The 18,179-nt window shown below is 54.2% G+C and overlaps 3 protein-coding genes across 3 annotated transcripts; 1 reads left to right on the top strand and 2 right to left on the bottom strand.

The window, feature by feature from the left end:
* Nucleotides 1–1,689: 1,689 nt before the first annotated feature.
* HRG_11709 (reverse transcriptase (RNA-dependent DNA polymerase) domain-containing protein) lies at nt 1,690–6,838 on the top strand (the record flags this gene model as incomplete). The annotated part of the gene is made up of 13 exons (XM_044870179.1): nt 1,690–1,969; nt 2,218–2,634; nt 2,687–2,744; nt 3,201–4,076; nt 4,139–4,298; nt 4,408–4,584; nt 4,639–4,676; nt 4,726–5,215; nt 5,269–5,377; nt 5,594–5,959; nt 6,036–6,522; nt 6,686–6,746; nt 6,791–6,838. 13 exons carry the CDS (start codon nt 1,690–1,692, stop codon nt 6,836–6,838), a joined length of 3,567 nt encoding a protein of 1,188 aa, XP_044714674.1.
* Nucleotides 6,839–7,730: 892 nt separating this feature from the next.
* On the bottom strand, nt 7,731–8,454 carry HRG_11708 (DDE superfamily endonuclease domain-containing protein; the record flags this gene model as incomplete). The annotated part of the gene is made up of 5 exons (XM_044870178.1): nt 7,731–7,789; nt 7,882–7,884; nt 7,941–8,101; nt 8,162–8,280; nt 8,323–8,454. The coding sequence occupies 5 exons, from the start codon at nt 8,452–8,454 to the stop codon at nt 7,731–7,733; spliced, it is 474 nt and encodes a 157-aa protein (XP_044714673.1).
* Nucleotides 8,455–10,457: 2,003 nt separating this feature from the next.
* On the bottom strand, nt 10,458–11,126 carry HRG_11707 (integrase core domain-containing protein; the record flags this gene model as incomplete). The annotated part of the gene is made up of 1 exon (XM_044870177.1): nt 10,458–11,126. The coding sequence occupies one exon, from the start codon at nt 11,124–11,126 to the stop codon at nt 10,458–10,460; it is 669 nt and encodes a 222-aa protein (XP_044714672.1).
* Nucleotides 11,127–18,179: the final 7,053 nt, after the last annotated feature.

Here is an 18,179-nt window from a genome sequence, read left to right as displayed (position 1 = left end):
CCGCCTTTGGGTGATGGTCTGGAGCCGTGAACGCCTGAAGTCGTATATCGTATGTAGCTTCATCAGGCGCGTTGATGAGCTCGTTCCACTCTTTCAGGAAGGCCGTGAATGTAGGGGCACGGATAACGCGGTTGCCGTCCTTTGTTGCCTTAGGAAAGTATTGCTTGCTTTGGGCAAGAACGTTCTTGTTGATATGCCAGCGGCATAATAAGTGAATTACTGGTGCAAGCTCTGAGAAGGAAACAAGGGCGTTCATGAGGGCAAGCTCACGGTCAGTGACTATGACCCGAGGCAATGGAATGCCTTCCTCTGCTGCTAGGTCAAGTAGGCATTGCAGCGCCCAGCGGTATTGCGGCTCTGCCTCTCCGCTAAGGAAGACAGAGGCTACAGAGAAGGTCTTCTTTTCTGAGGTTGATCCACACGTATTGAGAAGAGGCATCTTGAACCTATTGGTCTTGTACGTGCAGTCCAAAAGGAGAATATTTGGAAAACGCCGCCAAAGCTCAATGCCGGTGCGCGGTGCGATGAAGAGGCCGGTCAGCCGCCCTTCCTGGTCGCGTGTATCGCGGAAGAAGAAGCCGAGGGATAAGTCCTTGAGCTGATCGTAGAGGAATTGAAGGGCGTGCGGCCAGCGAGCTCCTGACGCGGTAGGCAGCAATAGCGTTGCGGATATGCTGCCCGTTATGAACTTAAGGTCGGGGTTCTTGATGAGGGCTAGGCCGCGCAGGTGGGTAGCAATTTGGAACGGCTTGAGACCAGTATTATAGAGGCCAACGATATGACCGTGATGCTCGGCGATGAGCTCTGCGCGATAACCACTGTGCGTGACAGCAGGCGTAAAAGGGTGGTCGTGGTCGCGTGAGGAGGGAGACGGCACTGGGGTCCAGGCGCCACTAGTACGGCTCTTCTTAACGGTTAGGCGGAAGGGGCATCCTGACCTCTGCGTGGACTGATTAGGCCGGCTTTTCGTCTTGTGGGCGCCCGGGTCAGTGTTATCGCGATACTCGCCTGCCTTTGAGCAAGTCATATAGCAGGCGCTGGCCCTCCCCGATCGTATGACTAAGGCGAAGCCTTGGGCCTTGGCGACGGCGTGACAGGCAGCTTGGGCAGCCTCTTTGGTATCGAATTCGCGGCAATAAACCGACTCCATAATACTGGCGGTGGAAGCGACGCCGGTTGCAATACGTGGTGTTTTGAGGGCAAAAATCGCACTAAGATGCGATACGTACTTCGCAGAGGTGGAAGAGCCCTTGGGCCAGTTCAAATTTGCGGTATCGGCGCTCCTGCGCCACCAAACCACACTACTCCACTTTTTGCTGTGCACATAGCGTAACCTGTTGTGCATATAAGCACTCCCTTGTATTCTTACTTTCTTGGCACCATCTGTTAAGGACTTCGCTGTACACAACACACATCCGCTAACAAGGGCGTTTAACACCACGCTCAGCGCAAGCTGAGGGCGGCGATGGCACCCAACCCCGCGGACCAGGCGCGACTGCCGCCCCAGGAACAAGAGCCGATGACTCCACGAACGCCCCAGGAGCTAGAGAAGCGCTCCTCCGGCAGGCCCCACGCGCGGGTCTTGCCGAATTACTGTTGCCACGACGCGCACAGCAACCCGACGACTCTCCATTCGGCTCCACGAACAGCGACAATGCCCACACCGACACCGACCAGCCAGATGCTGTAATGGGAGACGCAGCAGACGAAACCGAGACCGACGAGCCGGACGACCTGCCCGAGACTCAAGGCCCAGCAGTAACGGTTGCCCACGCGGCAGAGAGACTTATCGCCAACCAGATGGAAGCACAACAGGCAAAGCTGGCCGTCTTCCGCGCATTCTGCACCGCCTTCGACAAGACGGCTGCCCAGTTCAACTCGGGCCACGAGCTCAGCTTCGCGAAGGAATTCTCGCGCGGCTTCATTAGCTACTGGGACGACGCGCTCAACGGCGCGCCCACACGCGCCGGTCAGAATGTCAACAACCGCCACGGCAGAGACGGGACCGCACCGACCTACGCCGCTATGGCCCAGAAGGGATGGCACAGACAAGGGCTCCCCTGCCGGCACGCCTCGGCCCGAAGCCCCGGAAGGCGCCTCCGGTCCAGCCGCCTAAAGATGACCTGCGTGTCTTCGTGCGGCTCGACGACAAGTCCCCAGCATGGGGCTATCAGGGGCATGCCATCAGAGCTCACGTAGCTAAGACTCTCAACCTAGGGACAGAACGCATGCCACAGATCGCCCGGGTTAAGACTGGATGGGCTATACGGGCCTCAGACCGGGAGGCGAGGGACCTGCTTGTGGAACGGCAGGACGACTGGGCGGCCCGCCTCGGGGCCGTGGCGGTTGAAGGCTTCCAGAAGTGGCACACGTACGCTGTGGCCGACTGCCCCAGGCAGCTCACGGATATCTGGGGGGCCGCCGTGGACTATGACCAAGCTATCAAAGAAGAGATCAAGCTCCAGACAGGTGCCGAACCAATTGATGTGCACATTGCTAAGAGATACTCCGAAAGCTCCGACCAGCCCACTGTGACAATGATTGTGTCCTTTCAGGCGGCGATACAGAGGAGATGGCGGCTCTTCGGCACCAGCCGACTAGCCCGACTGATCGCCAAGACCGCCCGGCCGCGCAGTGCGACACCTGTTGGGATTATCACCCCGCTACGCCTGCGACCGAAAACAAGCCTGCCGACGATGCGGCGGGAAAGACCATCGCGATAACGACTGCAAGCAGCCGGAGAGGTGCGCGAACTGTTCCGGGCCCTTCCCGGCAGACCATAAGGAGTGCCCTGCCAGACCTAGGCGCTCTCACGGCCAACTCGTGCGGCTCTCCAAGATCGAGAAGTACGCCGTAAGGAAGATCGGCTCTCAGCTATACCGGCAAGCCAATATGGAGCTCGAACGGGCCACGGCGACCGCCTCCCCCCAACCCTCCCAAGGACCGACCCCATCGCCCTGCATGAGAGCTGCCGAGGCCCGCCTAGGCAAGCAACAGGACCAGCAGCAGCAACAGCAGCAGCAACAGCAGCAGCAATGTCGACCCCAGCGGCTGTCCCCCACCAGCGCGCAGGCGCCAGACTCCACAACGCTCCTCCACCACAGGAAGACAGATCCGAGTCTCCTATGAAGAGGCGCCGACGAAACGTATCCCTGGACCCCTATGAACAATAGGCCCCCAACACTAACAACTCGCGACAGGAGGACGATCCGAGTTCTCCAGGCCAACGTGGCCAAAATAGGGGCCTATCATAGCATAGCCCTACGACTAGCGGAAGCAGAAAACTACGACGTCGTGCTCATCCAGGAACCGAACGTTTGGATAGAAAAGAAGGCGGAGCCTGCAGGACCCAGACGCACCGCTCCTTCCACGCATTCGCCCCAGAACGCGCCTGGGAACCGGATCAGGCCCGAGAGTGATCTCGTATGTCCGGAACCACCCAGATATACGGGCAGAGCAACTCTGCCCCGCCCTACGCGTGATATCCTGTGGCTCCGGGTAAACAGCACCCTTATTATCAACTTCTATCGACACGCGAAGACACCCGAGCCACTCGACTACCTCCTCCACCAGCAGGACGTCCCCGAGAGATGCCTCATCGCGGGCGACTTCAACGCCTGTCATTTCTCCTGGCAGCCTGGAGCCCGGAGTGCGAGGAACGGAAAGGACATCGCCCAGTGGGCGGCCGACAAGGGGCTCGGACTGCTCACCACGCCAGGCGAGGCCACACACGCCCGCGGAAATACCATTGATCTAGCCTTTGCCAATATCCCTCTGCGGACGCGCTTATCGAAGAGCACCTTCATACCGGCTCGGACCATTACACGATCAGCATTACGCTCCCCGGCGGATTCCCCAAGGACGATAGCTAGACCAAGGGTAAGCTCCGAGGAAGAAATGAAGCGATTCGAGGAACTTGTGCGGGCTGGGGCCACAGCACTACCCCGGCTGGCCGTTGAGCCCAGAGGCCTGGAGAGGCTGGCCGAGGCGCTGTCTCGCCTACTCCAAGAGGCGGCCGACGCAGCGGGCCGACGGCCCAGGAAGAACGCGAGAGGCACCCCATGGTGGAACGATCAGTGCGCGGTGCAGCGGCCGAACTAAGAGCTATGCGGCGGATCTACCCCACAGGGCACGGCAGAGAGGTCCAGACTGCCCGGCGGGAGCTGCGCCGGGCGGTACGGCGGGCTAAGAGACATTTCTGGCAGACTGTTCTAGAAGGCGCCGAGAGCAACCAGGATATCTATAAGATCATGCGGTGGTCGAGGAAACCGAGCCCGTTCCGGGCCCCGCCTATACAGGTAGGCGACCAGGTCTTCGAGACCCAGACGGAAAAGGCAAACGCGCTCCGAGTCGAGATCCTAGAAAGGCGCGGGGCCGCGGACGACATCCCGGACCCCTGGGCCCCAGAGGTGCTGGCCCCAGGAGGACTCTCGACTGCAGCGTCACGCTCGCGGATGCGGCATGCGCCTGCACCTCTACGGGCAACACCTCCCGGGGATCGACGGCATCACGGTCCGAATGCTGCGTCGCGTCTGGAACCACATCGGCGAGGCGGTGAGGGAACTATATGAAGGCTGCCTACACGTGGGCTACCACCCCGCCTGTTTCCGCGCAGCAGAGGTCGTAATGATCCCTAAGCCTGGCAAGAGGGACCTGTCTATTCCGAGAGGCTGGAGGCCGATTTTCTCCTAGCTTGCCTCGGCAAGGGACTCGAACGCCTAATAGCCCGGCGCCAGCCTGGGCTGCGATCACACAACGAGTCATCCACAGCCAGCATGCGGGTGCCCTGCCCAAACGTTCAGCGCTCGACCTAGCGCTAGCATTGCTCCACGACGCGGAGACGGCCCTCACCGAGGGGAAAGTCGCCACGCTAATCACGATGGATATACAGGGCGCCTTTGACACGGTTCTGCGGAACCGGCTCCTCCTACGCCTACGGGAACAGGGCTGGCCAACAAACCTGGTCCGGTGGGCAGGCTGCTTTATGGAGCAGAGATCGGCCAGAATACGGCTCGAGGATATAACGACGCCGACAACCCCCCTGACGTGCGGGCTGCCACAGGGCTCCCCGGCCTCCCCGATTCTCTTCCTCCTCTATACAGTGCCCATCTACTCGACAGGGGAACCGAACTCGCGCTTCGGCTACGCAGATGACGTGGCCACCCTGATCCGGGGCCGGTCCCTACAGGAGACGGCCGCCCGGGCCACGCCGCGGGTGAGCTCATCCAGTGGGGAGCCGATAATGGCGTAGTGTTCGACCCGGGCAAGACAGAAGTCATCCACTTCACGAGACCGAGATACAAAGGGGACCTGCCGTCGGTCTGGCACGGGTCCGTAGAAAGGAGCCACAGCAGGACCTGCGCTGGCTCGGCGTCTGGTACGACAGAAAGCTCTCATTCCGCACGCATGTGGAGAAGTGGGCCGCGAAGGCGATGACGGCCGCAGGGTTCCTCCAGAACCTCTCAAACACCCGGCGCGGAATCCTCCCGGTCGACACGGCATGCGGTCACGGCCTGCGTCCTCCCGATCCTTTATACGGCGCCCATGTATGGTACCCGGGGCGCTTCGGCCTGTGTGGGGACTGCCCGCTTAGTTCCGTCGCGGATCACCTACCTGAAGAATAGGATCCAGCTGACCTTAAACGTCGCAATGCGCGCTATCGCGCCCGTCTGGTGTACCATGCCGATTGTGGCCCTCCACCGAGAGACCGGCATCCCCCCTGCCACGCTGCTCCTCGCAGACGCCCAGAGACGCGCCGCGGTCCGTCTACGCTCCCTAGATGAGCGGCACCCCTTGACCCCCCGTATGAGCATCCTCCCAACGCCTGGCCGGGAGCTAATGAAGAGGCACGGTATGCGGGCCCCTCGCGCGGCCCAGAAGCAGCACGCCTCGAGACTCCTGCGTCTTCACCAAATGACGGCCCATGCCCGAGGCCCCGACTTCTCCCCAGCACCCCTCAGCCCGACCCGACAGGGGCGTAGACAAAACGCAGGCGGCTCGAGACTTCCACTCGTGGCTCCGGGTATGCCCTGAAGATACCCTCATCGTCTACACTGACGGCTCGCAGAGCGAAGACGGCGCCTGCGGGTATGGGTACTCAGTGTGGCTAGGCCCCAGCGAAGTGACCTACGGCAGCGGTCGGGTCCTACTCGCTGAGGTCTACGACGCAGAGGTGGAAGGCGCCCTCGAGGGGCTTCGAGCGGCACTCACGTGGTCCCCCAGAACCCCGGACCAGCAGTGGCCGATAGTCGTCTGCCTTGATAACACTGCGGCTATAAGAGCCATACGAGGCAGCCCATCGATCTCGTCGCAAGCGGCTGCGGAGAAGTTCGCTGAGGCCGCGGCTCGACACGGAGATGTCAGCACGCGTTGGTGCCCCGGCCATACGGGGATCGCCGGCAACGAGCGGGCCGACCAGCTAGCAAAGGAGGGCTGCCGGGCCGAGGGTCCGGACAGATCGCCGACCTACGCGAACATCAAGAGACAGGCCAAGGCTGCGGCCAGGCGCGACTTCCAGGACTGGTGGGCCGCGGGGCCCCGAGCAGCTACAAGAGCCTAGAGCTCAAGGCCTCGCTCGGTGCCCCCGGAGCGGCACACCAAACGAGAGCACCTCCATCACCTGCTCGCTGCGAGGAGCGGGCACGGGGACTTCGCCGACTACCACGAGAGGTTTAACCACGAAGAGGCCCGGATCGAATGCTCTTGCGGGAGGAGAAAATCACCGACACACCTTCTACTGCCGGAAGGTAGGTACTCGACACCGCCTAAGGCCAGCCCCACGGCGGGCAAGGCTATCAACCAGGCACTAGGAAGGGATTTGACCGGTTCCTCGGGCTAGTAACGGAGGCAGAATTCTTTGATCGGATCTGCCACCGCCACTAGCTCGAGGCAACCTCCAACCTAATATGTACAACTCTCTTTTCTATGTTTTCTGCCCGTAGGCTCCTGTGGGCCTACGGCCCAGCTGACTGCGTGGGCTTTCAGTCACCCGGCTCTGACCGAAGACTGACTATTACGGCTTCGCCGCCGTGCCCGGAACCCGCTGACGGGGGAAGGGACCTGAGAATCCGAGCGGCCACAGAGTCCAAGAATTGCTAGATAGGGGAGTAGAAGTAAGGAACGCGCGACGGGTCTCCGACGAGCATCCCCATCTTGTACTATACCTAGCCTAGCACGTCTTTTGCCCTTATAGGGATGTCCCAGACGGTAATCAATACTACTACTACTACTACTACTGTTGTGCATATAACTAGTCCCTAAATCAACCAAAACACCTGGAATCATTTGAAATCAATCGGAGTCGTCTTCCTCAGACATTTCCACTACTATCTCACAATTTCGTGCGTTATGTCCTGTCTTGCCACAGACGCCACAGCGCTGTTCCTTCACTACTCTCCTCGACTTGCGACCGCCATTTTGCCTCATTTCCTGCCTCAACTGCGCATCCATCTCGTTCTGAGCCTGCAGATCCTGTCCTCGGATAGTGTCATGCTCCCTCCTTTCGGAGACGCGACTTTTGGCCTTTCCACGCCGGCTGAGTATCTCATTCTCCTCTCGAAGGATCCGGTTTTCAGACTTAAGCAGGGCAATCTGATGCATGATTCCCGCGCCCCTTCGAAAGCCGGTCGACAGCTTCATAAATAGATGTCGGCGAGCTATTCTGATGACGAGAGATTCGCCCCTTGATAAAATCCGTCTGGGAGCTCGCTTCAGTCAGGTTGTTTGGCGTCTTAGAAACCCAGGGTTCGGGTCTTCCGTGACCCTCTTCCGAGGGTGTCGGCGTCCGTGGCTTCACATCCAGGCGGGAAATCACAGCGTCAGGGTCAAGCGGAGCAATTCCTGCCCCTCGAAAACCTGACTGGATGTTCTTTCTGTCATTGCCTCCTGGAATGCCGCGAAAAACGCGGGAAAGAAGTCCTCTTTGGTGATGTGGCTTGTACCGGCCCTCATCTTCTTCTCGATTTGCCGGCCATACGCTTGCTTGAGCGGGCCAAAACATCCAACATCCAGAGGCTGGAGTATATGAGAAGAATGAGGAGGCATACAGAGCGTGACGATGTTGTTCCCCTTGCAGTAGAGCTCGAAGTCCGTCGAGTGGTGACTTTCATGGCCGTCAAGGATGAGGAGGCGATAGTTGGCCGAAGAGCGCGGTTTGGTGTGCCTGTCAAAATGTCGAATCCATTCCAGGCCTCTCTCATTTGTGGTCCAACCGTTATCAGACGTGGAGATCACCCAGTCTCGCGGTATATCGCTGTCCTCGTACCAGGTCGAGAGGTGGCACTTGCCCGAAACAATGATGAACGGTGGGTAGGGGTGATATACGAAGGTGAATTTTTTGAAGATTTTGAATGAAGGATGAATCAAATGAATTGAATTTTTGGGATCTCGATTCAAAATCTTCAAGCTCCAATTTTCGCGATTCAAGTTGGGTTTGGGCCAATTCAGGCCATTCATGAATGGTTTGAAGGGATCCCTAAACGAAGTGAATTTGGTGTGTACCTAAGCGATTGCAAAATACCTCAAAACTCCAATAAGTAGTATATAGTTTTATAGCCCTCTGAGAAGTGTCTTGATAATCCCGAATACCACAAAAATTAACTTACATAAATACTGATCCGCATGTCCTAGGCAAATCGCTGAAAATAAGCACTTTCAAAAGCTCTGCCGAATCCTCAAAATGCGTCGGTACAACGCGTTCGAATCGCCATTGTGCACGGTTACACACTCGTAGAGCCTCAATCCTCCGAAGCCTCCATTGTACCTAGACAAGGGGTTGATATCGCAGACTTATTGGCTTGGGAAGCAAGAGGTTTGGGGGTGGGAGGTTCGGTGGGAGCCTCGGTAGGACCCTCGGTGGAACTTCCGCCGGAGCAGGGGGTTTAGGAGGAGGATTCTCGCCTGAACGCAGATTAGCATTACACACAAACAATGAGGGTATATTCATACCATTTACCAGCATTCCCGGAATGTGGTCTGGTCTCCAAATAATACTATTAGCGAAGGGCAAGATGTCATACTCCATGGCCGCCTTGATCAACGCCTGATCGATCTTATCTTCCTGAGTATAAGCACTCCGTAGAAGTGTTAGTACTCGCGCTGTATCTGCCTTCAAAGCGTGACGGCGGATACCGAATTCGTCTCTACAACCACTGAAGAGGCGTTCCACGTCAACTTCAGAGCCAGGGACAGAGAGGAGATCACGCGCCGCCGCAGCCAAAGTGGCCACTCCTCCTTGTGTTCTTTCCACCACTTCCGTAAGAAGTCTGGAGACTTTGCAATAGACTCGTCGAACTCTATTCGGGAAGTTGCAAACCACCGTTCAAGCTCCGAAATAGGGATCGCCGCGCCCGCCTCCGCCTCCTTCGCCTTCTTCATTTGGATGGCTCTCCACTGCGCAATGGAGACTCCTTGAGGACGCTCAGCTGGTCTGGATTGGCTCATAGATGAGTTTGTGGCATCCAATGTTGCTAGCTCCGGCCACTCCGTTCTGAAATACTTCTTGACTTTAGCCATAATCTCAGAGTATTGATCCGGTACCATCATTTCTAGTTGGTGAGCTTTATACCGCGGATCCAGGATGTGAGCTGCGAATAGCATCATTTGATCGTCAAGCTTCTTCATATATGTAACGTGTTTTGCTTTGCCCTTCGAGAAGGTGTTTCGAATGGACATATCAAGGTCTGAAAAGTCGCCAACCCCTTCGACTACATCATCAAGGAGAGCTTCCAAATCCCAATAGATATCGAGACTTTGTGAGATCTGCGGCATAGCTTCGGAGACTTTCAGAGTGTGGTCTTTAAACGGCTTCAGAACCTTCCGTAGTTGATAGAGCGCGACAATCTCTTCCGATAAGGGCAGGAGGCACTTGACTTGCTGGTGAGTATCAACGAACTCGGTATATGTGACGGTACAAGTGCACGAACAAGGTCGGGTGCGACTTGGGTAAAGTGATTGTCTACGAAGAGAGAAGGAGGTTCCTAAGGAAGACTCTGACTTTCGCTATTTACATGAATCAAAGTGAGACATTTCATAAAGTATGAAAGTCACATGATCGTTCCTCACACATGGGCCTCCCTTACTCCATCGCTTCTGATTCTTCCACGTCTTGCTGAGCCTGTAGGCGAGCATTTTGCACTTCTTGTTTCGTGGGTCTGGGTTTGTTTTTGCTGTGCTTCTCGAAGTCTCTGATGGCGATGTGAGCGTTGACGACGTTGTGTAGTGGTTCCCATGTTGCCTGCTCAAGGTCGAAGCTCTCCATAGTATATGGTACTGGAAGCCTTTCTGTTTTGTGCGTTTCGAGTCCAGTATTGCTTCAATCGCCCAGAGTTTCTCCCTTTGCATCTAGCGTTATTGGTGGGGCGGTGTGTTGTATTGGCCGGGGAGCGGGTCGTTTGGTGACGGTCGTAGGAGGTTGGCGTGGAATGAATTGTGAATTGAGTCTAATTCATGTGGCAACTTCAGTTGGTAGGAGTGAGGTTGAGCACGCGCTCGATTCGAAAAGGGCCAATGAACTTATGATCTAGTTTGGGGATGGGTCTGGCCGAATCGATGTTGCGTGTGCTAAGTAGCACCATGTCTCCAACTCGGTACGCTGGCGCCGGTGATCTATTTGCGTTGGCGAACTGTTCTTGTGAGGCTTGAGCTGAGAGCAGGTTTGTCCGAAGTAGATCAGTGATTTCTTGCATCTTGGCGACAAATTCGTTCCCCTCGTTGCAGCGTTCTGCCAGGTCTTTGGATGCCGCGAGTGGTATTGCGCGAGGGGGACCAAAGCTCATTCGGGGGTGGTAGCCTGTGTTCGCAAAAAATGGAGACATTCCCGTTGAATCGCTAACAACGTTACGGGCTGCGAATTCGGCCAATGGGAGCCACTCGTCCCAGTCGTCCTGAGCAAAGCTACCATACTGGCGAAGGTATTGTTCGAGAAATGAGTTAGCGTTTTCCGTCTGGCCGTCAGTTTCGGGGTGATATGCTGTGGAGAGGCTGATATTGATCTGTAGGCGGTGGCAAACCGCTTTCCAGAATTCCGAGACAAACAGTGGTCCTCTATCAGATACGATTGAATCCGGTAGTCCATGGAGTTTCCAGACATCTCGTACGAAGAGCGTTGCCAAGTCATGTGCTTTCATGTCGGTCTTGCAAGGCGTGAAATGTCTGTCCTTTGACAGCCTATCGACTACCACCATGATTGCGTTGAATCCACGAGCTGTGCGCTGAATTGGGCCAATGAAGTCAACGGACAAGTCCCTCCATCTTTGCAAGGAACTGGGAGCGGTTTCAACGTCCCCTGGTACCGTAACCGGAGGTCTTGTTCCTCAGGCATCCGTGGCAATTGCGTGTGAATTGTTTCGTATCGGCGCTAAGCCTTGGCCACCAATAAGAGCGTGAAATGAGTTCGTATAGCTTGTTTTTCCGGGTGGCCTGATTCGACGCTGTCGTGGGCGAGTTGAGTGAGAAGGGTCCGTAGTTCGCCTGCGGGTACGTATAGCCTCTCTCGGAAATATAATCGGCCTTCGTTTATCATGCATTCCGATAGAAACTTCCTTCGAGTGAGGAGTGCCATGGGGTTTGAGCATCTCGTCCTGATTTTCATCCACCATTCGTCCTCCTCATAGCCCTTGTCTAGAAGTCTTGTGATTCTGTGGTTGATTGGTTCTGGCTGAATTTCGTCAAGAATGGCGGGACATAGTGCAATTTCTTGTTCCCAGGAGAGATTGGCAAAGAGTTCTGAGAGCTCGGGGTCAAGCTTTAGTTGTTCTTGTACGGAGGAGTCTACGTTGCAAGGCTTAAGCAGCGACTGTTGTTGGTACTGGATGCGGTCGTCATTTTCATCTTTCGGCAAGTCTTGTGATCTTCGTGTGAGTGAGTCAGGTTTTCCGTTCTCTTCCCAGGCACTGACTTGATAGCGAATTGGAACTGTGATAGGAATTCGCTCCACCTGACTTGTCGTCTTGAAAGTTGCTTGGTTGTCATGAAATATCGAAGGTTGGCATGGTCAGTGATGACTGTAATCTGGTGGTGCGTGCCTTGGAGTTCGGGTCTCCAGCATTCGAAGCAGCGTACAATAGCCAAAAGTTCTTTGTCATAGATCTCGTAATTGCACTCAGCGGGGTCGTACTTCTTGGACATGAAAGCCACTGGGTGTAGCACCTTGATCATCTTCCTGGGAGAGGATGCCCGAAGAGACAAAATCGGATGCGTCGCATTCGACAAACACTTCTCTTGCGGGGTCGAAGTGTCTGAGGATTGGCGCTGAAGTGAAGCTATTTTTGAGCATATCGAATGCTTCTTGGCACGATGAAGTCCAGTTCCATTTGACTAGTTTCCGTGTCAGGGCAACAAGTGGTCGTACGATGCGTGAAAATCCCTTGATGAACCGTCTGTAGAAATTCGAGAATCCTAAGAAGGCTTGAACATCTTTGACGTTGATAGGGGCCTCCCAGTTGATGAGACAGTCGACTTTCTCTGGGTCCATCCGTACTCCAGTGGTTGAGATGATCATGCCCAGATATTTAACTTCAGTAGTCTCAAATTCGCATTTCTTGACGTCAAGTTGTAGGCCTGCGGCTTCAAGTGCTTGAAGTACTGATTTGACGTGGAGTCTGTGGGTGGCGAGGTCGTCTGAGTAGATGAGAATGTCGTCGATGTAGGCTGTGCAATATCTATCAAGGAATGGGCGTAAGACTTCGTTGATTCGAGCTTGAAAGGTAGCTGGGGCGTTTGATAGTCCAAAAGGCATCACCATGCTCTCGAAGAGACCATATCTTGTGTTGAACGCCGTCATCCACTCCTGACCCTCCTTGATGCGTATTCGATTGAACGCTGCGACGACATCGAGTTTGGTGAAATACTTGGCTTGGCTTAGCTGAGAAAGTGTCTCCTGGATTAACGGTAGCGGGTAGCGGTTCTTGATGGTTATCGCGTTAAGACCTCGGTAGTCCACGCAAAAACGAAGTCCCTCCTGGCTTTCAAATAACACCGGCGAGGCCGCCGGTGAGGTGCTAGCGCGTATAAAACCCTTGTCAAGGTTTTCCTGAAGGAATTTCCGGAGGACGAGAAGTTCGTCTTGGGACATCCCGTACAGAGGTCCATGTGGTGGAGTCGTTCCAGGTTGAAGTTCAATTTCGTGGTCGCAGTCTCGGTGTGGGGGGAGTTTATCCGCCTCTGATTGGTCGAATGCCTTCAAGAATTCATGGTAGTGTTGTGGTACTTTTGTTGCAGGATCGATCAAAGTCTTGGGTTCGAGGGCTTTGTGAATGTCTTCGAGTGATGCCCTGAAAGGTACATATCGGCTGCTATTTTCCGGGAAGCTCGGAGTTCCTGTGTTTGTTGGTCCTTGGGGTTAAGGGAGGTGATTCCGTCCTGTAGCTGGAGCTCTCGGTTCATCTTGTCCATGTCTGTGAGTGCAGAGTCGAATCGGACCCGTCGGCGTGTTTTAGGTTCTACGAAGGTGGAGGCTTCTGTGATGACCCCAAGTTCAGCCAGCCTTTGTCGATCTCATACAGTGATAATGAGAATACGTCGACGTCGCGGTTTTTGGTCAGCATGTGGAACAGGCTGCGCCGACTCTTCGGGGATTGATGGGCGTGGCAGTATAGTCGTGGTTGCAGAACTTGACAAAGAGGGAGCTCCAGAAACAGGCAGTTGGTATTGTCCTTTCTCCATGCAGTATTTGCGGCAGTGATCAGAGTTGAAAGTGACCACATTCGTGCTCCAATTGACGATTGGGTTGTGATCTGTTAGCCAGGGTTTTCCAAGTATGACATTATACTTCCCAAGCTTCGTTACGTAAAAAAGCATCTTCTCCTTGTGTCCCTTGATGTCCATGTTGAGCTTCACCACATGAGTGATGTCGCCAGCCGAGGAGGGTCTTCCATCGACTACGTTCAGCCGGCGACGGTTTCGTAATTCATAAAGCGTGAGTTTGTTGGTGTGCGCGAAGGATTCGTCTATAAACCCTTTCCGGTGGCACCTGAGTCAAGCATTGCTTCGGTTTTAATCGGAGTGGAATTGTCTTCGATTAGGTTACAAGGCAGTAGCAAATGAGCTTGGTTGGTGTCCAGAGAAGAGAGCAGTAGATCGCCCTTTTTCTTGCGTCTCCTGCGGCGACTTCCGTCGGAGACTACACTTTTCCGTCCTCCATGGTGCGGTGTCGCAATTAAGGGAACGATGTTTGCCGAGCTGCACCAATGGCAGAGTCCATGCGTTGTGCAATAGGCTCTGCGTGCCGCTCTCTGCTTCCGTTTGGGGTCTACGACCAGAGGCGACATCTTTGGCCCCAGGTGATGACGCTCAAATCCATTGAATCCCCGCCGTTAGAGGTCGTCGATTGTGGCGTGGTGGAGGGTTGTAAGGTTGCTTTGTGACTTGCTGAGTTGTCGGTGTTTTTCTTGAAGTAATTGGCATTGACTTGACGGCATTCGTTATCGCAGATACGGACAAGGTCCATAAATTGACTAAGTTCGGTAGGTGTATCTTTGCCCTTAGTGAGAAAGTCTCCAGATAACGTTGTCGTGGAGGGCACGTCGGAGGTGAGCAATGAGCGCCCCACTATCCCACTCGGTGAGCTTGGCGACGGCATACCATTCGGGGAGGAATGTCGTAAGGGATCTATGGCCTTGTTTCATGTCAAAGATTTTGAGTTGGGCGGTAGCTTTAGCGTCAATATCCCCGAAGGCTGACTGAAGGGTGCTTTTATGGCATTGACATCGTCGAAGAGAACCACCCCATCTTTAATGTTGTAGCGGACTTGGTCATGTGCTTTGCCTTTAAGGCATGAGACGACATATCCCATACGTTGAGGTTCCGAGTTCCACCAATCTTTATTCATTTCGAGCTTCAACTCGAGGTGCTGGAGGAAATTCGGCAGAAGCGGGGTCCTCTCCGGTGAAGGCCTCAGGATCAGGGTGTTCTGGTGTGCGGTGTGAAGCTCCCTTGACTGAATGATCTTTAGGTATGCTTCATTTTCTGCCATAAGACGGGCGATCGTTGCGTCTCCATCACTTTTAGAAATGAGCGTGTTTTCTAGGCGGGTTTGGAGGTCCTCCATGTCCCTTATTGTCGTCGTGGTCGAGGCACGTAGTGAATCGATTACCGCTTGCATACTGTATGCGGCATTGCATACGAGGAAGACTTCTTTCATGAGACCGGCTGGGTTAGCAACAAAGGCATTTCGGAACGTTTCATTGGTATTGCTGGCGTTGAGGAGGGGGCAGGGGGGCACTCGATCGACGGGTGTGGGGGCAGCGGTAGCCATTGGGTTGTTGACGGTGTGGTGGTTTAGGTGAGAATTTGGTTGCAGGGTGTTTTGGTGAGGTTTGAAAGCGACAAGTGCGGTTTAGAACTATCGAAATCAATAGTCACGTCGCGGACGGTGATCTATTGAGGAGGGGTAGTTGGTAGACAATATGTGACGGTACAAGTGCACGAAAAAGGTCGGGTGCGACTTGGGTAAGGTGATTGTCTACGAAGAGAGAAGGAGGTTCCTAAGGAAGACTCTGACTTTCGCTATTTACATGAATCAAAGTGAGACATTTCATAAAGTATGAAAGTCACATGATCGTTCCCTCTCTCAATACCAAAGTATTGCGATCGCCTTGATTTCGTGACGACAACTTGGTCCCTGCCAATACCAATACGGAAGCCCGTCTCGTCCATATTCCAGATATCAGCCGGGTTAATCCCGTACGAGGCAATCGTCTCGTGGAGCTTGAAGTACTCGGTAACGTGCGGGACTGATTCGGCAAGCTTGCGTTGGTTATCGAGTACCTTTTGTTCATAATATGATATCCCTTGCGTTTAATAAAACGGGATATCCAGTTTTTGCCAACAAAGCATTGGGAGTCGAAGGGTTCGTTGCGGGTACCATCAGGGCCGACCGTGGAGCTTAGAACCCGATTTGCTGCATCGCGTAATAAGTCCTTCCGCACCGCAAGTCCTATACGCTCAAGACGATCGATATACAGATCGATTGAGTCCTCTTGAGCTGGCGATAGCCTCGTATGCGTTGGTTTATGGCCGCTGCGAGGTTGGATGCCGTGAAATCGCAAGCGGAGTCGATCGCGTGGAACCCCAAATTCCTTAGCCGCAGCGCGAAGGGACATATTGGGATTTGCCTCAATGGCTTTAATAGCCTCGGCTACGCGCCTTTCAAGCGTAAGCTCTTTTTTCTTCATAATGTGCCGTTGTTGAGGTCAAGATAGAGGCTTGAAGCGGTGAAGTGACACAGCCAGGTGGTTGACACAGACAGGTGGTGAGGACCCACTTTACGTGGGTCTGTGGGACGAGTAACAGCTCTAGGGGAGTGTTGACTTGATATGAGACATGGACCAAGATATGTTTACTTGTTTAGGCAGCAGTTACAAGTGGTGAGTCACTGGATAGTGGCACGGACGTGCCACTATGTATATATGTATGTTGAGAGCTGTCAGACAGAATTGAATAGAAGTAAGTTCAATCGCAACAGGGAGAACTCAAATGGTTCCTAGGCATCCGAATCTTACGGGACAGAACAGCACGCAAGCTATAGCTCTGCCAAGATTCATACATCGAGAAAATCGCGAATCAATACGGAATCACTCAACGCGATCAATTTAAGGGAAACCTATTCCCTACCAATGACCTGCAGCCCCGAAATGACCAAGCCAAGTCTGACCAGGTTCACCGATACCAGCAAAAGGTCGGCTCTGTGAGGGAACGATCATGTGACTTTCATACTTTATGAAATGTCTCACTTTGATTCATGTAAATAGCGAAAGTCAGAGTCTTCCTTAGGAACCTCCTTCTCTCTTCGTAGACAATCACCTTACCCAAGTCGCACCCGACCTTTTTCGTGCACTTGTACCGTCACATATTGTCTACCAACTACCCTCCTCAATAGATCACCGTCCGCGACGTGACTATTGATTTCGATAGTTCTAAACCGCACTTGTCGCTTTCAAACCTCACCAAAACACCCTGCAACCAAATTCTCACCTAAACCACCACACCGTCAACAACCCAATGGCTACCGCTGCCCCACACCCGTCGATCGAGTGCCCCCTGCCCCTCCTCAACGCCAGCAATACCAATGAAACGTTCCGAAATGCCTTTGTTGCTAACCCAGCCGGTCTCATGAAAGAAGTCTTCCTCGTATGCAATGCCGCATACAGTATGCAAGCGGTAATCGATTCACTACGTGCCTCGACCACGACGACAATAAGGGACATGGAGGACCTCCAAACCCGCCTAGAAAACACGCTCATTTCTAAAAGTGATGGAGACGCAACGATCGCCCGTCTTATGGCAGAAAATGAAGCATACCTAAAGATCATTCAGTCAAAGGAGCTTCACACCGCACACCAGAACACCCTGATCCTGAGGCCTTCACCGGAGAGGACCCCACGCTTCTGCCGAATTTCCTCCAGCACCTCGAGTTGAAGCTCGAAATGAATAAAGATTGGTGGAACTCGGAACCTCAACGTATGGGATATGTCGTCTCATGCCTTAAAGGCAAAGCACATGACCAAGTCCGCTACAACATTAAAGATGGGGTGGTTCTTCGACGATGTCAATGCCATAAAAGCACCCTTCAGTCAGCCTTCGGGGATATTGACGCTAAAGCTACCGCCCAACTCAAAATCTTTGACATGAAACAAGGCCATAGATCCCTTACGACATTCCTCCCGAATGGTATGCCGTCGCCAAGCTCACCGAGTGGGATAGTGGGGCGCTCATTGCTCACCTCCGACGTGCCCTCCACGACAACGTTATCTGGAGACTTTCTCTCACTAAGGGCAAAGATACACCTACCGAACTTAGTCAATTTATGGACCTTGTCCGTATCTGCGATAACGAATGCCGTCAAGTCAATGCCAATTACTTCAAGAAAACACCGACAACTCAGCAAGTCACAAAGCAACCTTACAACCTCCACCACGCCACAATCGACGACCTCTAACGGCGGGGATTCAATGGATTTGAGCGTCATCACCTGGGGGCCAAAGATGTCGCCTCTGGTCGTAGACCCCAAACGGAAGCAGAGAGCGGCACGCAGAGCCTATTGCACAACGCATGGACTCTGCCATTGGTGCAGCTCGGGCAAACATCGTTCCTCAATTGCGACACCGCACCATGGAGGACGGAAAGTGTAGTCTCCGACGGAAGTCGCCGCAGGAGACGCAAGAAAAGGGCGATCTACTGCT

The sequence above is a fragment of the Hirsutella rhossiliensis genome (assembly GCF_020360975.1).
Source record: "Hirsutella rhossiliensis strain HR02 chromosome Unknown scaffold00022, whole genome shotgun sequence".
In the NCBI taxonomy this organism is placed as follows: Eukaryota; Fungi; Ascomycota; class Sordariomycetes; order Hypocreales; family Ophiocordycipitaceae; genus Hirsutella; species Hirsutella rhossiliensis.
This window is presented reverse-complemented; position numbering and strand designations above follow the sequence as displayed.